This window comes from Larimichthys crocea, chromosome XXIII, assembly GCF_000972845.2.
Source record: "Larimichthys crocea isolate SSNF chromosome XXIII, L_crocea_2.0, whole genome shotgun sequence".
Taxonomy (NCBI): domain Eukaryota; kingdom Metazoa; phylum Chordata; class Actinopteri; family Sciaenidae; genus Larimichthys; species Larimichthys crocea.
This window is the reverse complement of record NC_040033.1, coordinates 19,322,885-19,346,380: the sequence shown is the minus strand read 5'-3', so window position 1 is coordinate 19,346,380 and position 23,496 is coordinate 19,322,885. Positions and strand designations below refer to the sequence as shown.

Sequence of the window (23,496 nt, the reverse complement as noted above, 5' to 3'; positions counted from 1 at the left end):
TCTCCTCTGTGGCTTCAGAGAAACAGAAATCAATACAAGGAATCAGGTGAATGACAAAGAGCTGGATGCTCATTAGTCACTAAAATATTCTGTAGATCAAACAAACATTATTAACACCTCTTTTAATCAGTCAAACTTGGCTCCTGCAGGGCGAGCACTGACTCCAGGTCCAGACAAAGTCAATCCATCAGGAGCTGTGATTAAATCCATTTCTCAGATCCGCAGGTCAGCCTCGCTGCAATTAAACCTCTTCATCTTCATGCCAGACGCTTCGCAGCCCCAGGCAACGAGGGCGAGCACAGACTGAGCGCGCTCAGTTCACCACAGTCCAGTCAGACTTCACTGGTCCGTCCAGGTCCATCCTGAGTGTTCAGTGTTTTTATCGATCGATGAAGCTTCAAACGTTTCATAAAATCAGAATCAGGTTTATTACCAAGGAACGTCTGTCAGCCTTTTACTTCCCCAGCAGCAGCTGATATCACTGCCTAGTCCAGCAGCAGTCAGCCCAGAACCAGAACCAGACCCAGCAGCAGCTGATCTCACTGCCTAGTCCAGCAGCAGTCAGTCCAGCTCGGCGTCTGTCTTTCAGCCTTTTATTTCACCAAGCTCTCACCAACCACTAAAAGTCAGTCCCACATTTACTCTTGTCCGGCGGCTTCTTGCTCGCTCACTCTCTCCTTTTCTCTTCTCAGCTTCCTCCGTCAGCGTCCTCTTCACTCTCTTCTCCTCTGCCATTATGTCCATAAAGGCTGCTAACATGAGCTAACAGCAGCTAACATGAGCTAACAGCAGCTAACATGAGCTAACACACTGAGCTAACATGAGCTAACATGAGCTAACATGAGCTAACAGCAGCTAACACACTGAGCTAACAGCAGCTAACATGAGCTAACACACTGAGCTAACATGAGCTAACAGCAGCTACTGAAACAATTGAAGATGCTTCAGAGGTTTTTAAGGTTTCTCTGCATTCAGACATTCAAACAGTCGTATTTAAGGAACGGCGGCCGTGTTGCTGAATGTCTGACGTGTTGATGTTTGATGGAAACTTCCAGACACTCCGGCATCGCCGGGTTCAGTTTCATAAGAAGGTGGAGTCCAAGGACTCACACAACGAGTGTGAAAGGAGCAGTTTTATAAGCAACGCACGAGATTTGCGTCTTTGTTCTGGGCTGTCAGTAAATCTTTTGTGCTCCTGTTTGCCTTTTCTCCGCCTGCATAAACAGACGGGAAAGGACAGACAGGATGAATCCGTTTCAGGCCCGAGGGGACAGCGCCATTGTCTCGGCCAAAAGACAAACTGCTGCGTGGATAAAAGAAGGAGCGAAGTCATCGCCTGGAGGAAAGACCCAAACGTCTCACAGTGAAATGTCAGCGGACAAAAGCAGCAGATTGGCACAGCGAGGCCCGGCTCAGACCACCTCGGTCCTGTTTCTGGGTCAGGACGGCAGAGGTCTCGTTAATGTTTAACTGAAGCGCTCACTGATCTCACACAGACAAATGTTTCAATACACCAAACAAACTTTGAGTATTCTAACATGAAATATGAATCTATAGCTGACAGCTCGTACGACGACGCTGAGCGCTCTCCTCATGACGACGTTACCTACATGTACAGGTAACTACCCGAGCTTTATTTTGAAAGTCTAACTGCAGGACGTTGTTTATTGTTGCTAACCTGACCACAAAGCTCTGCGACAGGAAGCGAAGACCAGCTGACCAAGCGTGAAGGTGGGAGCTTCAAGGACTTCAAGGACTTTCAAGGACAAGCTGACGAGTTATCAAATAATCAAACTAAACTTCTTCCTGTTTGACCACAAATAAAGTGATGGAAGAAGACTCTCAGTAGCACTACAGGGAGGTGACACACAGCCAGTGGTCCTCGACCTCTGATCGGCACAGTCGAGCGCTGACAGACTTTGTGTCGATGGACAAAACCTGCATGTTTGAGAGCTGATCTAAATATTTGTGGAAAATTCATAGTCCTCTCGTCGGGTACTGAAAACTACAAATAATACGTCAGTCCGGGCCTCTCCATCCATGAATGTAAACAGTTAAGGGACAGAAATGGAATATAATCTGTATCACTGTGTTTTCATTGTGAGTTTGCCATGTTTCTACGGCAGCCCAGAAGAGACAAACCAAACACGGGCTGAAGTTCCTCCAGAGAGGGCGAGGTGAGGGGTTTTCACTTGGTTGCAGTCTGAGACTTCACCACTAGATGGCACTAAGTTGCACACACTGGACCTTTAAGTGTCTCTGTGATGTGTCCTTTAACGAGCAGCGCTTCACCTCCACAGAACACGTCGACTTCTCTTAACCTTTACACATATTTATGGTTTCACATGGACGGGACATTCCCTGACTCTCAGTAACAAGCTATGAACACACACACACACACACACACACACTCTATAAAACACAGTCGTATCCATCACTCTGACTTTCTCCTGGTTTCTGTCCCACAGAAACAAAAGAGTCTTTGTTCTGGATCTGGACCGGGTCTCTCCTCTCTGCAGCCTTGCCAACTTCCTCCACATGAGGATTTAGGAATTAGGCAATAAAACAGGAGGCATAGAGAGAGACCCACAGCTTATGAAACGGACTGCAGACGGGTTTGTTCTGTGGGTCTGTAGTCTCAGGACGGTGCTGACCTGTCGTGGAGATACCAGAACCTGCAGGAAGGTTTCAGGTTCACTTCTCCAGCCTGACGTCTGAGCTGCACTGAGGCGCACAGAGTTCATGCTGCTGCTGCTGCTGCTGAGCTTTCAGTGCACAAGCTCAAAAACAATGAACAACTTCAGGCTGGAAAACTGTCGTCAAGAAATCTGACCGCTCACAGACACCTGCAGTCTGTTAGCTGCTGTTAGCTCAGTCTGTTAGCTGCTGTTAGCTCATGTTAGCTCAGTCTGTTAGCTGCTGTTAGCTCATGTTAGCTCAGTCTGTTAGCTGCTGTTAGCTCATGTTAGCTCAGTCTGTTAGCTGCTGTTAGCTCATGTTAGCTCAGTCTGTTAGCTGCTGTTAGCTCATGTTAGCTCAGTCTGTTAGCTGCTGTTAGCTCATGTTAGCTCAGTCTGTTAGCTGCTGTTAGCTCATGTTAGCTCAGTCTGTTAGCTGCTGTTAGCTCATGTTAGCTCAGTCTGTTAGCTGCTGTTAGCTCATGTTAGCTCAGTCTGTTAGCTGCTGTTAGCTCATGTTAGCTCAGTCTGTTAGCTGCTGTTAGCTCATGTTAGCTCAGTCTGTTAGCTGCTGTTAGCTCATGTTAGCTCAGTCTGTTAGCTGCTGTTAGCTCATGTTAGCTCAGTCTGTTAGCTGCTGTTAGCTCATGTTAGCTCAGTCTGTTAGCTGCTGTTAGCTCATGTTAGCTCAGTCTGTTAGCTGCTGTTAGCTCATGTTAGCTCAGTCTGTTAGCTGCTGTTAGCTCATGTTAGCTCAGTCTGTTAGCTGCTGTTAGCTCATGTTAGCTCAGTCTGTTAGCTGCTGTTAGCTCATGTTAGCTCAGTCTGTTAGCTGCTGTTAGCTCATGTTAGCTCAGTCTGTTAGCTGCTGTTAGCTCATGTTAGCTCAGTCTGTTAGCTGATGTTAGCTCATGTTAGCTCAGTCCGTTAGCTCATGTTAGCTCAGTCTGTTAGCTGCTGTTCTTGTTTTTGCTCTGATGGTTTTAAATGTTGAATAAAAAAGTCACAAACTCTCAAAAGCTGAGTCACAGTGTGTGTGTGTGTGTGTGTGTGTGTGTGTTTTAAATATCAGGTCCAAGTTAGTTCAGTTTAGTTTCTCCACCTTAAGAGCCTCTTCACACATGAGAGGTTTCTGTCACACACTGCTCTAAACTGTCAGCTGATACATATACAGAGGAGAGTGTGAGTGTGTGTGTGTGAGTGTGTGTGTGTGTGTGTGAGTGTGTGTGAGTGAGTGTGTGTGAGTGTGTGTGAGTCATGGGATCGAGCCAGATGCTTCACACTGATGATATCCAGAGAGTGAAATGATGAAACACCTGACAGCTAACGGTGACTTCACCTACAGGGAATCTCATTACACACACACACACACACACACACACACACACACACACACACACACACACACTGGAACAGCTCAGGATTGAGTTTCCTGACGGGGAAACTATCAGGATGCATTGTGGGAAGCAGGCGTGTTAAGGGGAGGTCAGCTGGGCGGGGCGCGGCGTGCTGATGATGTCACGTTCAAATAAACAAATGATCAGCGAGAGTTCAAGGATCTCGTTGGTCACGTTGTTCAGGAGTGACGGGGAATGGAGCGCGAGGTCCGTCTACGTTCCAGCCCTCACCTCTGCTCATGAGCTTCGGGCGGATATAAGCGTGTCCAACTGGAACCAGAACCTGCTGGAGGGACGACATGGTCCATCTATGTCCAACGCCTCGAAATCCTCCAGGAGGAGCTCAGGCTGCTACACAGAGATCCAGTGTGACAGGAACATGTTCGTTAATCATTCTTAAGATATCTCTCCTTCTGAGTACAAACATGCAGCCTACAGGAGAGGAGGAGAGGAGGGGAGGAGAGGAGAGGAGAGAGGAGAGGAGGAGAGGATGAGGAGAGGAGTGGAGAGGAGAGGAGGAGAGGAGAGGAGAGCCTGTCCTCCTCTTTTATCACTTCATGTGTTTGATGCTGGAACAGAGACGATGTTTCACTGTTCATACTGATTATTCTGACGTATTCCAGGAGTTTCAGCTGCTCCTCCATCAGTTTTGGTCACACAAACACAAATAAGGTATCAAGTCGACCGGCTCGGCCGGGAACGCTGTGCTGAGACTTTTCTACCAAAAACCACCAAAAACCACGGCAACGTTTATGTATGTTTTCATGTAAACTGGAGAGGAGAAATTTCCCAAAGGAGCACGGGGCACCTGTTCTTTCTCTCTCTCCCCAGGTCACATTTTTTAACTTCACACACTGAAATTCAGCATTCACATGGTCGACAAGATGAGGATGCTCACGGTCATTTGGGCTTTTTGATACCACCTACCGTTTGGCATTAGTGTCCACTAGTTGGAGGGGCTTCATTTAGAGATTTTCTGTGTCTCTCAGCAGTCACTCACACACAGACAGAGCACAGCTGCAGTTAATTGCTCTGACCTGCAGCTGACCCTGGTTGCTCGGCAACCTCAAGCTGCCTTTGACCGACTTTAAGTCTCTGTGCTGCTGCAGCGTCAGTAATAATGTCTGTCAGACACTGACCGGCTCAGTCTGGACAGGCACAGTGTTAGAACTGCTAACTCTTTTTACAGGAGCAGTTGAACTTCAAACAGTCAAGAGCTGTGAAGCATCATTAACACACAGCTGACACACATTTCACAACTTTACATTCCACACACACACACACACACACACACACACACACACACACACACACACACACACACACACACACACACAGGACAAGACTCAGCTCGTCTGGTGGGATGCCTCCCTGCAGACATAAAACACAAACACACCATGAGAGAATGAAAATAAACGAATATATGGACAACGGGCTGGACACATCTGTGTGTGTGAAACAGCTGCTGAACAGACAGTGGAGATCAGCAGATGTCTGATGGATGACAGAATGACGTGTTTGTTTATTGGTTTATTTGAACGTCTGTATTGATGCCTGACAGAAGAACATCAAACTCAACACACAGCACAACGTTTCGTTCAGCTACTGCCAACAGCAGTGAGAGGTGAACGTCACAACCTGAACACTTCAACACTTTGTCACTTTATCTGACACCACAACTTAACGAGACGTCGTCTGTTCCAGCTCTGCACCCTTTGATTCAGACTGATAACGACGAGGAGAGAGCAGCGCGAAGACGCCAAACTGAGTCGATCAAGTAGATATGATAGTGTGTGTGTGTGTGTGTGTGTGTGTGTGAGAGACTCAGGCCTCGGCCAAACAGCTCATGACCTTCAGCATCAGCTCCTCCTTCCTGTGCTTGGAGCTGACGAGCGCTCCTCTTCCTCTCAGCCAGGCCAGCAGAGTCGCAGAGTTCAGCTGGGACAGCTGCAAACACACAGCAATATGTAAATGAGCAGCAGAGCTCTGGCAGCTGATTGGCTAACACAGGTCACACAGGTGTAAAGTCATGTTCTATCCAAGAGGAGATGGAGAATAACTCAGCTACCTGCAGTCTGAAGGTTTTCTGCTGAAGGACACAAGGACAGAGGAAGGTAAAGAAAAGGACAGTAAGGTCTGTCTCCTGACCTGGTTGCTTCTGGCCATTTGCTCCACGTCCACGTCTCGTACTGCAGATCTGGATTTCTTCGGCTTTGACTCAAACACAACTCCCTGAAACAGCACAGGACAGACAGGAGACACCTGAGGAGTGTGAAGGTCCACAGCTACCTGCAGACTGGAGGTCACTAACTAAGAGGGCTCACCTTTCTGCTGCTGGACGAGGTGTCTTTGCTGGAGACATCAGAAGATGTGTGTGGTCGTGGAGGCTCGGGTGGTGCAGCTGATGGAGGTCTTGCTGCTTGGTCCTGCTGGTCACAGCTGGACTCAGCAGCAGGTTTGCAGTCCATGCTGAAGGTCACTTTGTTCTTGGAGCTGGGCCTGGACTTAAACTTGATCTGGATCTGTGGAGCGGGGTTGAGCCGCAGTCTAGACTTGGCTGCAGGGCTGAGGCTGGACAGGTGCTTCACTCGGGGGTGACCTGGCTGAGGAGCAGCGCTGTGGTGGCTGAAGCGAGGAATGATTGGTGGAGGAGGAATTGTGAGGGCTGACAGAGAAGAGACAGGAGCAGTGGTGGGAGTCTTCCTAAACACAGGTAACGTCACCCTCTCCCTCTCCTCACCTCCTCCACCTCCTCCACTCAACTGCTCCTTCAGCTTCTGGACCCTCAGCAGGGCGACGTTGACGTGGCGCGATGGACACTTGTTCTTAAAGATAGGAACCAGTCTGGGAGCAGAGATCACTGGAGTCTGACTGGGAGGAGGAAGAGGGCTGCGGACAGAGGAGGAGGGAGGAGAGGAGGAGAGAGGAAGCTGGCTGGAAGAGTGGTAGAAAAAAGGAGGAGGGGAGGAGGAGGAGGAAGGCCAGTCTCCGTCTCTTTCTACAACTTGACTTTGCATCAGACTGCTCCTAAACCACATCCATCCAGCCTCTGGGTCTGTCCTGCTGGGAGAGAGGGACCAGGGCTTCACAGGACGGGGAGGAGGTGGAGGAGAGGGGAGGAGGAGGAGGAGGGGTGAGGACTGCCTGATGGAGAAGGAGGAGGTCAGGTTGACCCGGTTCACCACCCAACACCTGGAAGAAGAAGAAGAAGAAGAGAAGAAGAAGAAGAAGAGAATAACTAGACACGAGACTACGTCCGTTTTAGACAGTCTGCGGGACGTCACGGAGACTCGTCCAGGTTTTAAGACAGTCTGCGGGGGAGTCACGGAGACTACGTCCTGTTTAGACAGTCTGCGGGGACGTCACGAGACTACGTCCAGGTTTTAGACAGTCTGCGGGGACGTCACAGAGACTACGTCCAGGTTTTAGACAGTCTGCAGGGACGTCACAGAGACTACGTCCAGGTTTTAGACAGTCTGCGGGGACGTCACAGAGACTACGTCCAGGTTTTAGACAGTCTGTGGGGACGTCACGGAGACTACGTCCAGGTTTTAGACAGTCTGCGGGGACGTCACAGAGACTACGTCCAGGTTTTAGACAGTCTGCAGGACGTTGTCTGTAGTTCAGCTCTCGTACTTGAACTCTGCTGAACTCTGTGAACATTTCGGTCTGAGCGTTGAAGCGATCTCTGCAGAGTTGATCAAATCATTTTCAGCTGTGAAGACGACGTTTCTTCATTACAGCGTTACAGTTTATAGTTTCATCTTCTGAGGAAACTCTCGAGTGGACGAACAAATTTATTCCAGCTATTCGAGAGTGTAAAAGAAATTGTACCTTGAGGATAAAACACTGATGAACGTTCTGTCCTGGCGTGATGATGAATAACAGTGCAGCTCATAAAAAGAAGACACCTCTCTTCACCGTCCTCCTGTCCTGAATCATGAAAGTGAGTTTTCTGTCCTCCTCCTCTTTACAGTCGTAAACTGTATGCTCCGATAATCGCTTTACCTCCCTGCACATCACCTCCACACTCACTGTGTTTGTGTGGCAGTTTGGAGACTGCAACCCTCTCGCTACACTACGACTGATGGAAAGTATTCTGTTTAAATATACACACACATACATAAAGGGACAGGTGGAGGACACTCACTGAGGTTCTGACGGAGGCTGCTGGAGGCAGGACGAAATGTCTTTACATCTGTCTGCAAGTCATCAAAGTTATTAAAGTTATAAAGTTACATAAGTAAAAGTTATTTCCTGATACACTGAACAGACACCTTCGCAGGGCTGTGCAGCGCCTGGCCTAACAAACCACGAGCTGATGAAAGAACTCAGCAGAACTGTCCAGTCCAGTTTTAGGTTGACCTATCTGTGTTTAAACTTCGAACGCTCCTGCAGATCCGTGCGGCGCCCAAAACTCTTCACTCTCTTTAAAACTATTAAAAAAGATGAAGAGCTCCTCGTCTGATGCTCCAGCTTTCAGAAGATGAGCCGGGTAACCAAGGTCACATGGAGGTCACGTAAACTGGTTTAATTCCAGCTGTGTGTGTGTGTGTGTGTGTGTACCTGTCCTGTGTGGTAACAGGGTTTGCTGGTCAGGCGTGCAGGGAAGCCACACACACTCTGCAGCCGGCCTCTGATGTCAGACAGGAAGGAGCCCAGCGCCCCCTGCAGGTCGACCGGAGGGCAGCGCTGCACCGGCTGCAGGCGGATGCAGCTCAGAGGGTAGCTGCTCAGGACGGAGGTTAAAGGAAGACACCACGGGTACGTATACATCACCTGTACACCAGCACCTGAGCCAGCACTGACACGGACAGGTATGCTAATCTAACCAGGTGCAGGTACCAGATGAGTTCTGTAGCTCGGTTCTGACTGAATCTTCATTCACTGAGAGTTTCAGGATACGTGAAGAGTCTCTCTCCCACCAGTCTGAAGTAGACGCTGCAGTACACCACCTCCTCCTCCGCCAGGTCAGGCAGTGTGTAACCATACTGACACACACACACACACACACACACACACACACTGATCCATGAAACACTGTTTGTCAACGAATACAATGATAATTAATCACAGAATAAATTCACTTTATTCAGTGTCACATGACTGAGCTCACTGTGTGTGTGTGTGTGTGTGTGTGTGTACCAGACAGTTCCAGTGGTTCTGCAGGTCTCTGTAGGTCCTGAATGGTCCATCTCTGGGTAACTGATGGCTGATGGTGATAATCTGACCTTTCTTCATGCTACACACACACACACACACACACACACACACACACACACACACACACACACTCATAAATAGAGCTGCAGCTCCACCTGCTGCTCAGTCAGGATAACAAAGCTGTGTTTGTCGTACTTTAGTTTCACTGTCAGTCTCAGTGAGCGGAGCTCAACAACTGTCAGCTGTGTGTGTCCGTAACTAAGAGCACACACACCTCACACACACCTGACAGGATGACCACACACACACCTGACAGGATGACCACACACACACCTGACAGGATGACCACACACACACCTGACAGGATGACCTCACACACACCTGACAGGATGTGTTGTGTCCAGCAGGTGGAGCCGTCTTACCTGGGCAGGATGTGACACCAGATGGCTCCTCCAGTGGAGCTCGGGTCCAGGATGGCTTCAGGATCACTGCAGAACCTCCTCAGCACCAACGGAGAGAGGTCAAAGTCCTCCAGCTACACACACACACACACACACACACACACAGTGTGTTTGTGTTTGTGTGATGTGGTGCAGTGTGTGTGTGTGTGTGTGTGTGTGTGTGTGTGTGTCTCACTGTGGTTGGTTGCAGTCTCACTGTGTTGGCTTCCATGCTGATGCACAGCTGACCCTCACAGGTGTTCAGCTCCGTACCTGAAACACAGACACACGAGTAAACAGAGTCTGCACAGGGTGTTTTATTCTGAAAATCAACTGGCTTCTTCCTGTTTCTGTGACTTCCTGTCAGCTGTTTCGCTCGCGGCGTCCATCAGAGACAGAACAGCCGGAGACATGAGAGGTGGAACTCACTGACAGCACGGAGACGCCCTCGCTCAGTCAGAAAGTCTTTACCTGAGGACACACAGAACAAACGTCACACTCACACTCATCCAGTGTGTATGAGTGTGACACACACACACACACACACATACTGACACACACACACACACACACACTGACACATGAACATGTGTGTTAGCGTGTTTGTACCAGCTATGAGGTAGAGTCCTGCTTTATTCCAGCTGGGAGACAGTCTGCAGATCAGAGAGTAGGACAGACAACACTGGAGGACACCTGGAAACACACACTGAGGAGGGCCCAGCTACACACACACACACACACACACACACACACACACACAGTCAAATCAGCAAAAGTCAGTTACCAAAGATTCACAGTGAACACTAAAATATCTTCCAACACGTTCACAAGGAAACATTCAGCAGCACACAGTATCTGTCCATGTGTCCATGTGTCCATGTGTCCATCACCTGCAGACTGCGTCTCTGTCCAAACAGCTGGAGGACACCTTTCTGGAAAAACGACTTCTGTTAGAAGAAAAGAAGAAATGATGATCAGACAAGACGAGACGAGACGAGACAAGGGGGGGCTGTGGCTCGGAGGCAGAGCGGGCTACTCAGATGATCGGTGGTTCGATCCCCGGCTCCTCCAGTCTGCATGTTGAAGTGTCCTTTGGCAGATGCTGAACCATCGGTGTGTGACGTTACCTCCTCAAACTGATGAGAACTACAAAGTGTTATACAGGTACAGGTGAACACACAGGTACAGGTGAACACACAGGTACAGGTGAACACACAGGTGAACACATGCTGAGTGTGTGTGTGATGTTGGAATTCACACCAACTATTCTAACTGCGTGTCTCTGCATGGGAAGTGTCTGCAACCTGTCAATCACATCATGTGACAGAGACGCTGTTACTGTTAGACCGTGAGTGTGTGTGTGTGTCATGGTGTGTAGTGTGTGTGTGTGTGTCATGGTGTGTAGTGTGTGTGCCGACTGAGGCGGCGTGCAGCAACAACTCATTCATGCTGTGAAGTTTTACGACAAATCTGTCAGAGACACACACACACACACACACACACACACACACACACACACACCTCATTGTTGAAGTCACTACCTGAAGCTGAAGACCAGGTGAGGGGTGGAGGGAGGAGTGTAATCTATTACTGCCCAACCCTGACAGTGAACACCTTTAACACAGTTATCTTATCAGAGGAATGGATGTGGGTGTGTGGGTGTGTGTTTGTGTGTGTTAGACCTTGAAAGTGAGGACGCCACACACTGCATATGTGTGTGTGTGTGTGTGTGTGTGTGTGTTTCTTACAGCCATGACCACTGTGATCTGGGTGAAGGAGTCCAGAGATGGAGAGGCCAGAACATCCGAGTACAGCAGCACCAGCTATCTGTGGACACACACACACACACACACACACACACACACACACACACACACACACACACACTTAAACCAAGGGCACGTCCAACAGGAATGCTGCATTCAAGTGACACAGTAAAAACCAGCTTTTGTCCTTCAGTCAGAACTTTGGTCTGGAACTGTGTGAACTGTGAATAACACGACACATGTCAAACATGTCACATGACACACGTCAAACATATCAAACATGTCACATGACACACATCAAACATGTCACATGACACACATCAAACATGTCACATGACACACATCAAACATGTCACATGACACATCAAACACATCAAACATGTCACATGACACACGTCAAACACATCAAACATATCAAACATGTCACATGACACATGTCAAACACATCAAACATGTCACACGACACATGTCAAACACATCAAACATGTCACATGACACACATCAAACATATCAAACATGTCACATGACACATGTCAAACACATCAAACATGTCACACGACACACGTCAAACACATCAAACATGTCACATGACACACATCAAACACATCAAACATGTCACACGACACATGTCAAACATGTCACATGACACACATCAAACATGTCACATGTTCCATATGAACGTTGTGTCACCTGCAGGTCTTCATCTGTTTGCTCCTCAGGTCGTCGTCCTCCTGCAGAGTCACAGTGATGCACACCAGACTGTTCAGGTCAGGAAGCCCGAGAAAAAACATCGACCGCTGGACTGCACCACTCATCCTGCCTCCTTAACACAGGTGTGTACTTAGTTAACACAGGTGTGTACCTCGTTAACACAGGTATGTACTTAGTTAACACAGGTGTGTACCTCATTAACACAGGTATGTACTTAGTTAATACAGATGTGTACCTCGTTAACACAGGTGTGTACCTCATTAACACAGGTGTGTACTTAGTTAATACAGGTGTGTACTTAGTTAACACAGGTGTGTACTTAGTTAACACAGGTGTGTACCTCATTAACACAGGTATGTACTTAGTTAACACAGGTGTGTACCTCATTAACACAGGTGTGTACTTAGTTAACACAGGTGTGTACTTAGTTAACAGGTGTGTGCCTTGAACAATCGCGATCGAACAGGTCAGTGACCTCAGGGAAAATGTTTTTGACTGAAGGTCGACTAACATGGACGGAAGCTGAATATTGAATTAACATATATGTCGATAAAAACATATAATGACATACCTCATGTAGCTGCCTAAATTAAAGAGCGTGTGGAAACACTTAGAGATTATTTTCCATAATATTTATAGAATATTTACTGCTTACTGTTTCTCTAATGTAAAGAAACAATGAGTTTTGAAGATTTAAATAATAATAACAGATTGTTGTTACGTTCCTTTAGCTGCAGCCATAATTAACATAGTTAACTTGCTGTTTTTGGTATGACTGCTAATTAATAACGCTGTTATAATGTTGATACGGCTCTGTAAGTTTACAGACTTTATTTAAAATAAAGACATGAGTAAATGAACAGTAGAGCTCACCTGCTGACTCACCTGCTGACTCACCTGCTGACTCACCTGCTGACTCACCGCTTAGCTCAAACAGGCTAACGCCAGCTCAGGTAAATCGTCGTTTTTCGGTTTTTATATCGATTTCGACGACACCAAACTTATATTTACATTTACACTGACCTATGATGGTATTTATTCCTGAGAGAAATCTGCGTTTTATGACAGTTATGTCCATAAAACGACATAAATTAAAATAAACTTCTCCAATGCTAAACCTAGGCCTCGCAGCTAAAGATGGGAGGAGGTGAAGAGCTCTCACTCTGCCTCTATTTACACAACCTGTCAAAGCCACCAGCCTGCTGGCTGCTAATGTACTGACCTGAGTGACACTTTAGGTTTAATAATGTTGAGTTATTTTAAATTTATTAGTTTTACACTTTGACACTAAATTTGACACTTGACAGGTGAAGAAACGAGACACATGAGAAGACGACACATCGCGTGGTGGAGTGACAGTCTGTGCGAATATACAATCTTTGACTTGTAGTCCTTGTCTCTTTCCCGCCGTTGAGCAGCGGAAGAAGAGACAAACTTTCGTTTCTGTCGCCATTTCTCAGCTTCTACACGTCAAACAGGACTTCCGGCTGCCGCTGGTTTGGCGCCAACTGGCACAGTAAACCGGTTGCGTGAGACGCGTGAGATACGTGAGATAACCGCCCCGCGCGGGCTCAGCCTGTGCGTGAGAAGCAGGAGGTGGACTGAGATGAACTTTAGCCCAGCGGTGACTGACAGGGTGTGACGACCAATCAGACGGCGGCAGCTTATAGTGCGCAAGGGACGGGCCAATAGCAGCGCGAGAAGCTCGGTGGGGGGCGGGGTCTGTCGCAACAGCAGGAATGTTAAAGCAGCCAGAAATACATGCACTGCGACCGGAAACAGTGTTTCAAAATAAAACCAGAGAGAGCAGAAAATAACAAAATAAGATAAAAATGATAAATAACTGATGAAGCCAGTCTGTTTATATTGTTCTGATAACTAATTATGTCCAATTATTCATGATAAATATCTGTCATTTGATTATTTCTCTGCACGTGTTCAATTACATAACCAGGAAGTTTAATTTAATTAATCATGTTAATGCATGTCACTAACTAAACTTCTTCTTCTTGGATCTTCTGTGTGTGTGTGTGTGTGTGTTGCATTGTGTAATCCTGTGTTGTACTGAATGAACTGTGGCCACACATGACTTTTATTTTGAAAGCACGGACCGGGCGGGTCGTGCTGCCTCCCGGTGCTTGTCGGTGTGTCGGTGCTGGAAGTTTGGACCGGTTCACAGAATCTGGGTTAAATGTCGCGGCGCTCGTGCGGAGTCACGGGCAGGATTATATAACCTCGCGCAGGTAGACTGAGCGGCTCGTCACGGTTCTTCTGCCGCCGCGTTCAGGGACTCAGATGGGGGACCAGGAGGAGCAGAGCCCGGTGAAGTACTACCGGCTGTCAGAGGTGGAGGAGCAGAACACGTTCAAGTCCACCTGGATCATCATCAACAACCAGGTCTACGATGTCACCAAGTTCCTGGAGGAGGTGAGCAACTTTCATGGAAAGTTTCCACAACAAGCAGAAACATTCAGACTGACTGAACTCTGTGTGTCTTCATTAAAGTCCAGTCCAACAGGCTGCAGGTTCTGGTTCTGGTTCTGCTGTGGACCTCAGTCCACATGAAGCGTGAGCGTGGGTTCCTGAACACGGCCAAACACCAGAACCGTTATTTCTACACGCGTCTGGATGCAGAATGAAGTATTTACAGAATTTTACAGTAGAACACTGTAAAAATTTAAACACCTCATGTCAGGTCTGTCAGCGTTTGGCACTGTAAAACTACAGAAGTTTAAAATATGGACGTGTTTTTACCGTAACATCAGAAAAGCTCAGAGCGCGTTTGTTACGGTAAAGTTCCAAACTCCAGCAGGCCGCGTACCAACAGTGGTCCTCGCTCCACAGTTTGAGAAACACTGCCGCATTATTTCAAGTTTACTCATTAAAAATATTCATAAATATCATTTTATGATAAAAACAAACACATGATAATTTTATCCACCTTCCTGGAGTCATGAGCATTAAAAAAACAGACATGGTCCTGGAGAGTCCTGGAGAGTTCTGGAAGGTCCTGGAGAGTCCTGGTGTTATTTGAGGGGGGCAGTTTGTTTGTGCTCCGGGGCCTTCAGCAGGTTGGTCCGGCCCTGAACGACCACGGAAAACATGAGGTCTAACCACCAACGAGACGCCAGAAAACGTTTATCAAACATATTTAAAACGTTTGACTTGATGAAGACGCAGATCAGCTGCTGCACCTGCTGCACCTGCTGCACCTGCTGCACCTGCTTCACCTGCTGCACCTGCTGCACCTGCTCAGGTGTGGATCGTCTGATCGATAATGAAATAAACAGGATGAAGAAACGAACACTCACATTTAATCATTCAGCGTTAATAACACATTATTAGAAGGTGACTCATCGCTGTCACTGTTTGGACTTTGGACCTTTGACCAATCAGCTCGATGCAGTCTGCAGCACGTCATGATGACTCGTGCTTTCCTCACCGCAGGTTTGAACCCTGTACACGGGTCAGGGCGTGGACATGTGGTCCGACAGAGAGCGAGACAATGATTGAAAATAATACACACCTCTGCAGGCGGTAAACCATTACCACGACACAACCCGGTGTTCTAGTGAGTGTGTGTGTATTAACAGCAGCTACCAGACTGAGCTAACAGCAGCTACCAGACTGAGCTAACATGAGCTAACAGACTGAGCTAACAGCAGCTAACAGACTGAGCTAACAGCAGCTAACATGAGCTAACAGCAGCTAACAGACTGAGCTAACATGAGCTAACAGCAAGCTAACAGCAAAACTGACGAAACATGAGCTAACAGCAGCTAACAGCGAGCTAACATGAGCTAACAGGAGCTAAAAGAGCTAACATGAGCTAAACAGCAGCTAACAGACTGAGCTAACATGAGCTTACAGCAGCTAACAAACTGAGCTAACATGAGCTAACAGCAGCTAACAGACTGAGCTAACATGAGCTAACAGCAGCTAACAGACTGAGCTAACATGAGCTAACAGCAGCTAACAGACTGAGCTAACATGAGCTAACAGCAGCTAACAGACTGAGCTAACATGAGCTAACAGCAGCTACAGCTGTCAGCAGTTTACTTCACTGTCCATCATAAACTCTGTAAATCACAGAGAGTTGAGGCGGAGCAGCCGGAGGACATCAGAGGGAAAACCAGAAAACATTTCCTCCATAAAATATGATCCAGTTTCACCAGAATCAGTGAAATAGTTGCTGCTGTGTGACTTAGTGCCGTAAAGCGTTACGGACTTCTCCTGCTAACAAAATCATTGACCGTACACGATGACGTCTCTTGTCTCTTGTCAGCACCCCGGAGGAGAGGAGGTCCTGAGGGAGCAGGCCGGAGGAAACGCCACCGAGAGCTTCGAGGACGTCGGGCACTCCACCGACGCCAGAGAGATGGCGAGCAGCATGGTGATCGGAGAACTGCATCCGGTCAGTGTCAGCAAGTCTGTACATGTTACACCTCTGAGGTCTGTAGTTTAATGTGAAGTGTGGTAACGTGTGTGTGTGTGTGTGTGTGTGTGTGTGTGTGTGTGTGTGCGTGTGTCTGCAGGACGACAGACACAAGATCGCCACCCCTGAGGTGAGTGAAGTCATTGCAGCAGTGTTGTTACTTACTTCAGTTCAGTGAACTTCGAGTCCTCGTATGTGACCGTAAACCTGATTCTCATTGATTGTTTTACAGCAGATACCACTGACCGCTTTGAATGATGAGAACAGGTATACACACACACACACACACACACACACACACACACACACACACACACTGTTGGCGTGACATAGTTCAGTTTGAACAAACAGAAGCTGAAACATCAGGATGACTCTGTGTCTGAACCCCGAGCGGACTTTAGACCTAAGATTCAAGCTAGACCAGGACCTGTTAAGACCAGGACCTGTTAAGACCAGGATCTGTTAAGACCAGGATCTGTTAAGACCAGGACCTGTTAGGACCAGGACCTTGTTAGGACCAGGACCTTGTTAAGACCAGGACCTTGTTAAGACCAGGACCTGTTAGGACCAGGACTTGTTAAGACCAGGATCTGTTTAAACCATGGATGGATGGATAGTTGGATGGTTGGTCGGTTGGATGAATGGATGATTGGTCGGATGGATGGATGGATGGTCGGATGGATGGTTGGTCGGTCGGACAGATGGAAAGTCGGATGGATGGATGGATGGATGGATGGTTGGTTGGATGGATTGTTGGATGGTTGGTTGGTTGGATGGATTGTTGGATGGTTGGTCGGTCGGATGGATGGTTGGTTGGTCGGTCAGTCGGATGGATGGATGGTTGGATGGATGGTCGGATGGATGGATGGATGGTTGGTTAGATGGTTGGTTGGATGGATGGATGGTTGGTTGGATGGATGAATGGTTGGATGGATGGATGGATGGTTGGTTGGATGGATGGTCGGTCGGTTGGATGGTTGGTTGGTTGGATGGATGGATGGTTGGTTGGATGGATAGATGGTTGGATGGATGGATGGATGTTAGATGGTCGGTCGGTCGGATGGATGGATGGATGATTGGTTGGTTGGATGGTCGGTTGGATGGATGGATGGATGGATGATTGGTTGGATGGATGGATGGATGGTTGGTTGGATGGTCGGTTGGATGGATGGATGGTTGGTTGGATGGATGGTCGGTCGGTTGGATGGTTGGTTGGATGGATGGTTGGTTGGATGGATGTTGGATGGTCGGTCGGTCGGTTGGTTGGATGGATGGATGTTGGTTGGTCGGTTGGTTGGTTGGATGGATGGTTGGATGGATGGTTGGTTTCATGTTTAACTAGCTGTCTTCTCTCTTGCAGTTGGTGGTATAACTGGTTGATTCCCGCTCTGGTGGCGGCCATCGTGACACTGGTCTACCGCATGTACACCTCAGACGAAGAGTGACATCATCAGACATGCAGCTGTGATGTCATCAACAGGCCCGCCAGTGGCAGCTTCGATTGGCAGCAGAACAGACGAGTGGCTGGATGTTGGATCAGTAACTGTACGCTGCCTCTCGTGTCACTGCACTACAACACCCAACATTCATTTCATGCTGTTAACCAATCACATGGCATTATGTTAATGAAGTCATTTATGTCGTTGAAATATCAATGTTTTTATAAAATCTTAATGATTTGTAATCTTGTAGAAACGCAGTGGATGTATAATTTGTTTGTATCTTTTTATATCTTTGTAACTGAATGTTAATGAGCTCATAAATATGCAATCATGCCACCGTCATGTGACCGCTCCACATGAAATACTGATTATGTCTTGAAGAAAATGTATGAAGCGAGCCTACGAATCTCCAGCTGTGTTTGGATTCATTCATGTCAAATATTCGCCTTCATTGAAAATGACTGCTTTTGATAATTTGGTTAAAGTTTTGTTCAAACGTTGTGTGAGGCTCAAATTTCTTGAACTCTGAGTGGAGCTGTTTGTATGAAACATGTTGAGCTTTCTGCAGCAGATTAGCTTCTGATCATCGATAATGATTAGGAACTGATCAGGTGGTCACTCCTCCGTCCTGAATATCAACCTCACAGCACATTTCTCCTCACCTGTGCTGATTTAAACTGAGCTAAACCTTTTTTGACCTGAAGTGGTTTCAAAGTTTCCAGTACGTCACAGAAAAAACGACTGAAGGAAAATCTTTGATCGTGTCATTGATCAACTCCTGACTGCTTTGAGTCCAGACCCAAAGGTTTGAAACGACCTGTCTAATTACACAGAACTATTGTTTGAAGAGAATTCAGGTGAAAGTCAAGGTACATTTGCAAATATATAATCACACCTTTAGTTATAAGTATTGGCCAAATGACCCAAAGATGATTGGAGATGGTTCAAACACTTTGGGAACCATCAGGCAGCAGAACTTGAACAAACGTGAATCTGTCGGCAGAAGATTACATGTCTGCAGAGCAGATGTGACTGAGATCTGGACACACGTGCAGCTTCTTGTTTTAAAAATAAAAATCATTAAAAGTCATAAAATTAGTTTTTCACTTTTATCAATCATGTTCTTGACTCTTAAAGGTCCAGTGTGTCCAATTTAGAGGCATCTCTCGGTGCACTTGCTGATTGCAACCCCCTTGATTCACCCTCTCCTTCCTAGCATTGATAAATGAGAAACTATGGTGGCTGAAAAAAAAAAAAGAACAGCTCATATCTGGAGCCAGTGTTTAGTTTGTCTGCTCTGGGCTACTGTAGAAGCAAAACAACAACAATGATTCTTCTTCTCAGGTGTTTTCACACAAATGAAAACAGAGTTTTAATATTAGATTCTGATAATCAATGACCCAGCTTCAACCTGCAGAAAGTTCAGCACAAACTGAGAATTTAAATAATCATAAAAACATCATAAAGTTTTCTTTTCTGGGCAGTTGATATGATGAAACTTGTTTTGGCTGTTGAAGGCGTTCACTCTGTCCGAGGCCATCGGCTCATCAGACATATGACTTCAACTTATCAGAGCAGTTTAATGAACAACGAGTCAAAAACAAATGATATTGATTTAGTTTGTGTGTCGTCTATATTTGGACAACAGCGTCATTGCATGTTGATTCATGAGACTGAAGAATCAGATGAAGGTCAGACAGTGGAGAAATGCTGCCATCTACAGCCTCAAAGCCTTCAACGCATGTTGCTGCTTTGATCAACATGATGTAATAATGTCTCCTATTTTGAAGTTTTCCTTCAAAAACGTCAACAGATAAAAAACAAATCATTCAGACACTGAATGTTTCTTTACATGTCAGGTGTCATATTTCTTAAAGGGACAGCGCAGCGAGCTTTAGTTAATTCAAACTTGGAACGTTCTGTCAACGCTACAGAAACACTCTGTAACTGTTCAGTATGAGAAGGTTGTCTGTCTGACGCTGATCTATCTGATCTCATTGGATGGTTGTGGTGGGGGTGGAGCTCATTTTGAACTGTTTTGTATTGTAACTGTCATGTTCAGGAAGCAAACTACGATTGAAAGCTCTAGAGGGAAGTGGACCTTGAGTTGATGTCAGCTCATTAGATCACAGTTTGGTGTATTTTACACTCACTCATCATATTTAATATAAAAGAACGTTAAAGTTTCTGTGAGCAGCTGATGAAAAATGTGAGATGAGGAAACTCCTCCTTGTGACATCAGCATGATGGAGGTGATGACCACACAAGTTTGTTCACTGGCTGCTGTGTGACGCACTTTTGGAGCCACGTGGTGAAACAGTGCTGTGTTACATAACAACAGACAGTTTGATTCTCAGAAACGTTTTTATAATGTTGTCTTCATGTTACAATGAAACATGAGCCTGTAGAAGTGTCTAATGTCTCCTTATTTATAGTTACATAACTTTATTCATATGTCATGTAGAGACAAGCTGGAAGTGTTTGAAAGTGACTTTTCAAAAAACAGACTATATGTACTAAATTTTTGAATGCTGTGTAATAATAATGATATTGGCACATGTGTAATAATAATGATAATGGCACATGTGTTATAATAAAGATATTGGCACATGTATTATAATAATGATATTGGCACATGTGTAATTAATAATGATATTGGCACATGTGTAATAATAAAGATATTGGCACATATGTTATAATAATGATACTGGCACATGTGTAATAATAAAGATATTGGCACATATGTTATAATAAAGATATTGGCACACGTGTTATAATAATGATATTGGCACACGTGTATAATAATGATATTGGCACACGTGTTATAATAATGATACTGGCACACGTGTTATAATAATGATATTGGCACATGTGTATAATAAAGATATTGGCACATGTGTTAGAAGTTCAATATTACTTCAATATGACGCAGGAGTTTTACTTGTAATGGAGTATTTTTACTTTGTTTATTGGTACTTTTACTCAAGCCACTGAAGATTAATGTTGTTCATTTTATTTTGTTTTTGTTTGTTGTTGTTGTGACGTCATGCTCGGTGGTATAAAGGTGACGTTTCTTACGTGATGGGGCGCGTGTTTCTGTGACAGCAGCTGCAGACTGCACGCGCTCTGTTGTCACCACCTTGTCCTCTGGAGGGGCGGGAGTCTCTAATCTATACAAGCTGCCCCGCACCGGGACTCCCGCGGACTCCGGACCGGCCTGCAGCTACAGCACACAGGCCGCCTGGCTGCCAGGCACCAATGTCCCGCTCACCGCTCCAGTTCCACAACGGGGGCGAGCCGCAGTCCATGAAGAACGGCCTGGAGGAGGAGGAGGAGGATGAGGAGGGAGATCTGGACGACGAGGTGGACGCTTCCCACCTGGAGAGGTTTATGAAGGACAGGAGGAGAGCCCAGTCTCTGCCCGCCTACCCGACGGCGCTCCTGGACGGCGTCCCCGGGAGCAACGAGAGGAAGCGGGTGAAGTTCGCCGACTCCATGGGCCTGAACCTGGCCAGCGTCAAGCACTTCAGCTCGCTGGAGGAGCCGCAGATCCCGAGCAAAGTTCTGTCCAGACACAAGAGCTTCCCGCCGCAGCAGCAGGACTTTCTGAACGACCTGTGCCAGAGCTTCAAGTCCAGCTTATACACGGACCGGTTGGTGTCCTGCTTCCCGGAGCCCCGGGAGGTGGAGCGGAGAGTCCAGCAGCTCCACGTCTGCCTGGAGAGGGTCACCATCACGCAGTTCGACGTGCGGGGGCAGATCCGGGTCCTCACCGGCTGCAGCCACAAAGAGGTCGGGGTGAGGTACAGCTTTAACGACTGGCTGTCCTACGTGGACGCGCAGGCTCTGCCCGTGGCCGCGGATCAGCCGGGCTTTGTGGGAGAGCGGTTCAGCTTCACCGTGTACACGCCGCCCGTCATGGACCCCACATCGGCCGTGCACTTCGCCGTGTACCTGAAGAGTGTGGAGGGGGAGTTCTGGGACAACAACGAGGGGCAGAACTACACCCTCAGGTACCACTGCATGCCCAGCACCGCACCTTTTGTCAGCGCCGCCTTCCACGCCACCTGAGCGGTGCGCAAAGCCCCGCGCGTAAAAGCTCTCCATCCACGTGCTGAAGGAAATTCTTTGATATGCAGCTGCTGATTCTTCATATTCGGTCACGTGGAGGTCAGAGGACTCTGTCACACTCAGAGGATCTGCTGTCTCTCACGGATGTGGGAAGTTTTTCAAAATAAAAACCAACCTACAGATTTTTCCTGGCTGTGACTCTGTGGAGATTTTTAAAGGATCGAAACACAAAACGACTTCACACTCTTCAAACCTGTTTGATAAATCCTGAACAGTCTGAAATCAGTCAGACCAGCTGTGGACCTTGAAATCTCTGATTTGAATTCAGCCGATTGTAATAATTCTAATAATGAATCGAGGATGTGATGAATGTTTTTGTGATCTCATCAAATAAAAGTTGATTTCATAAATGAACAGCGCTCGTGTTTCATCTCTGATGACACTTTATGAGTGGAAACTGTTTCTCAAACTGTGGCTGGTGGACCTTCCTGTAGTGCCACTTTGCATGCATGTATCCATTATTAGTTCAATTGTGACGTGAGGTAGTTCACACAGTTTAAATGGATGCTTCATAAACTGGAAATATGAGGAGGAGAAGTTCAGATCAGGAGAAACTCTTTAGTTTAGTAGGTTCTGTGTCTTGACCCGGTTCTGCTCAGGATCCATCAGTCAACAATAACTGATCTTCTGAACTTCCTCCTGCATGAAGCGTCTGCAGCGGCTCTGTTGTGATGGTTCTACCGTCTGTCCTCGACCCGTCTCTCGTCTTTACACGAGGGACAAAGTCCAGAAGTTCAGCACCTCTGAAAATAGTCCCATCGACAAATGTGACGACATCTGTTTGATGTGTCAACACGGACAGGTTCAAAGTGATGAAGGAATATTTCAGGTAACTTTCAGGCTGCAAACACTGAAGAGTTTATTGATTAACACGGCCAGTCATTAATAATCTCATCAGCTCAACAGAAACATGAGTTGAAGATGCTGCTGCAGGTCAGTTTGGTTCAGCTGTTAACACTACGTTTCCCATGATCCTTAGCAGCACACTATAGAGCAGGTGTGGAAGAGATGCAGTGATTTAAAATACTGTCAAACACGTCAGCTTTGGTCTGTGACTGAAGTGAAATGCATCTTGGGAGTCGTGGTTGACTTTTCTCCTGAGCGACGTTCAGTCCGTCCGGAGTGGACCGGGTCAGAACCTGGTCTGAAGTCCTTCTTGTGAATGCATGACTCTGCAGAAACTGTGTTTCTCTGATGAAACAAGCGGCATGGATTGAGCAAACCTGTGTGTGTTTGAGTGTGTAGGAGGGCCAGCGTACTCGACCTTAAACCAACAGATGGGTCTATTAATAGAAGCTGCCGGGTCAGTCACCTCTTCACCTTCACCTCCACC

The 23,496-nt window shown here is 46.9% G+C and overlaps 4 protein-coding genes across 9 annotated transcripts; 2 read left to right on the top strand and 2 right to left on the bottom strand.

Annotated features, from left to right (window-relative positions):
• Positions 1–5,427: 5,427 nt before the first annotated feature.
• On the bottom strand, positions 5,428–7,092 carry si:ch211-152c8.2 (uncharacterized). Its single transcript, XM_027274427.1, has 3 exons — positions 6,400–7,092; positions 6,224–6,307; positions 5,428–6,022 (listed from the first exon to the last, which is right to left on the bottom strand). The coding sequence occupies exons 1-3, from the start codon at positions 7,090–7,092 to the stop codon at positions 5,900–5,902; spliced, it is 900 nt and encodes a 299-aa protein (XP_027130228.1). The 3' UTR covers positions 5,428–5,899.
• LOC113743995 (uncharacterized protein C18orf63) lies at positions 7,036–14,138 on the bottom strand. 5 transcript variants are annotated; one of them, XM_027274464.1, is made up of 12 exons: positions 13,029–14,137; positions 12,135–12,267; positions 11,427–11,505; positions 10,569–10,625; positions 10,288–10,399; positions 10,108–10,149; positions 9,875–9,951; positions 9,661–9,773; positions 9,221–9,317; positions 8,981–9,066; positions 8,642–8,804; positions 7,036–7,267 (listed from the first exon to the last, which is right to left on the bottom strand). In XM_027274464.1, the coding sequence occupies exons 3-12, from the start codon at positions 11,430–11,432 to the stop codon at positions 7,103–7,105; spliced, it is 918 nt and encodes a 305-aa protein (XP_027130265.1). In that variant the 5' UTR covers positions 11,433–11,505; positions 12,135–12,267; positions 13,029–14,137; the 3' UTR covers positions 7,036–7,102. The 5 variants fall into 5 exon arrangements, with proteins under 5 accessions (XP_027130265.1, XP_027130266.1, XP_027130264.1 ...); XM_027274465.1 differs by having other exon boundaries at positions 13,041–14,137; XM_027274463.1 differs by having other exon boundaries at positions 13,053–14,137.
• A 159-nt stretch (positions 14,139–14,297) lies between these two features.
• On the top strand, positions 14,298–18,533 carry cyb5a (cytochrome b5 type A (microsomal)). Of its 2 annotated transcripts, none has more exons than XM_010751748.3 (5): positions 14,298–14,582; positions 16,441–16,569; positions 16,691–16,720; positions 16,826–16,857; positions 17,951–18,533. In XM_010751748.3, exons 1-5 carry the CDS (start codon positions 14,451–14,453, stop codon positions 18,033–18,035), a joined length of 408 nt encoding a protein of 135 aa, XP_010750050.1. In that variant the 5' UTR covers positions 14,298–14,450; the 3' UTR covers positions 18,036–18,533. The 2 variants fall into 2 exon arrangements, with proteins under 2 accessions (XP_010750050.1, XP_010750049.1); XM_010751747.3 differs by having other exon boundaries at positions 14,300–14,582; positions 16,823–16,857.
• Positions 18,534–21,061: 2,528 nt separating this feature from the next.
• On the top strand, positions 21,062–22,517 carry ppp1r3g (protein phosphatase 1 regulatory subunit 3G). The gene has a single exon (XM_010751746.3). The coding sequence runs from the start codon at positions 21,291–21,293 to the stop codon at positions 22,101–22,103; it is 813 nt and encodes a 270-aa protein (XP_010750048.1). The 5' UTR covers positions 21,062–21,290; the 3' UTR covers positions 22,104–22,517.
• Positions 22,518–23,496: the final 979 nt, after the last annotated feature.

What these genes read in the sequence shown, in the direction of transcription:
- si:ch211-152c8.2 (XM_027274427.1), bottom strand. Translation starts at nt 7,092, where the DNA reads ATGCAAAGTCAAGTTGTAGAAAGAGACGGAGACTGGCCTTCCTCCTCC. An exon ending in CCTCGTCCAGCAGCAGAAAG is followed by an intron (nt 6,308 to 6,399) that starts GTGAGCCCTCTT and finishes GTGCTGTTTCAG; the next exon opens with GGAGTTGTGTTTGAGTCAAA. An exon ending in AAATGGCCAGAAGCAACCAG is followed by an intron (nt 6,023 to 6,223) that starts GTCAGGAGACAG and finishes GTGTGTTTGCAG; the next exon opens with CTGTCCCAGCTGAACTCTGC.
- LOC113743995 (XM_027274464.1), bottom strand. An exon ending in GACAGAGACGCAGTCTGCAG is followed by an intron (nt 10,400 to 10,568) that starts GTGATGGACACA and finishes GTGTGTGTGTAG; the next exon opens with CTGGGCCCTCCTCAGTGTGT. An exon ending in GTGGGAGAGAGACTCTTCAC is followed by an intron (nt 8,805 to 8,980) that starts GTATCCTGAAAC and finishes CGTCCTGAGCAG; the next exon opens with CTACCCTCTGAGCTGCATCC.
- cyb5a (XM_010751747.3), top strand. Translation starts at nt 14,451, where the DNA reads ATGGGGGACCAGGAGGAGCAGAGCCCGGTGAAGTACTACCGGCTGTCA. An exon ending in TCACCAAGTTCCTGGAGGAG is followed by an intron (nt 14,583 to 16,440) that starts GTGAGCAACTTT and finishes GTCTCTTGTCAG; the next exon opens with CACCCCGGAGGAGAGGAGGT. An exon ending in ACAAGATCGCCACCCCTGAG is followed by an intron (nt 16,721 to 16,822) that starts GTGAGTGAAGTC and finishes ATTGTTTTACAG; the next exon opens with CAGATACCACTGACCGCTTT.
- ppp1r3g (XM_010751746.3), top strand. Translation starts at nt 21,291, where the DNA reads ATGTCCCGCTCACCGCTCCAGTTCCACAACGGGGGCGAGCCGCAGTCC.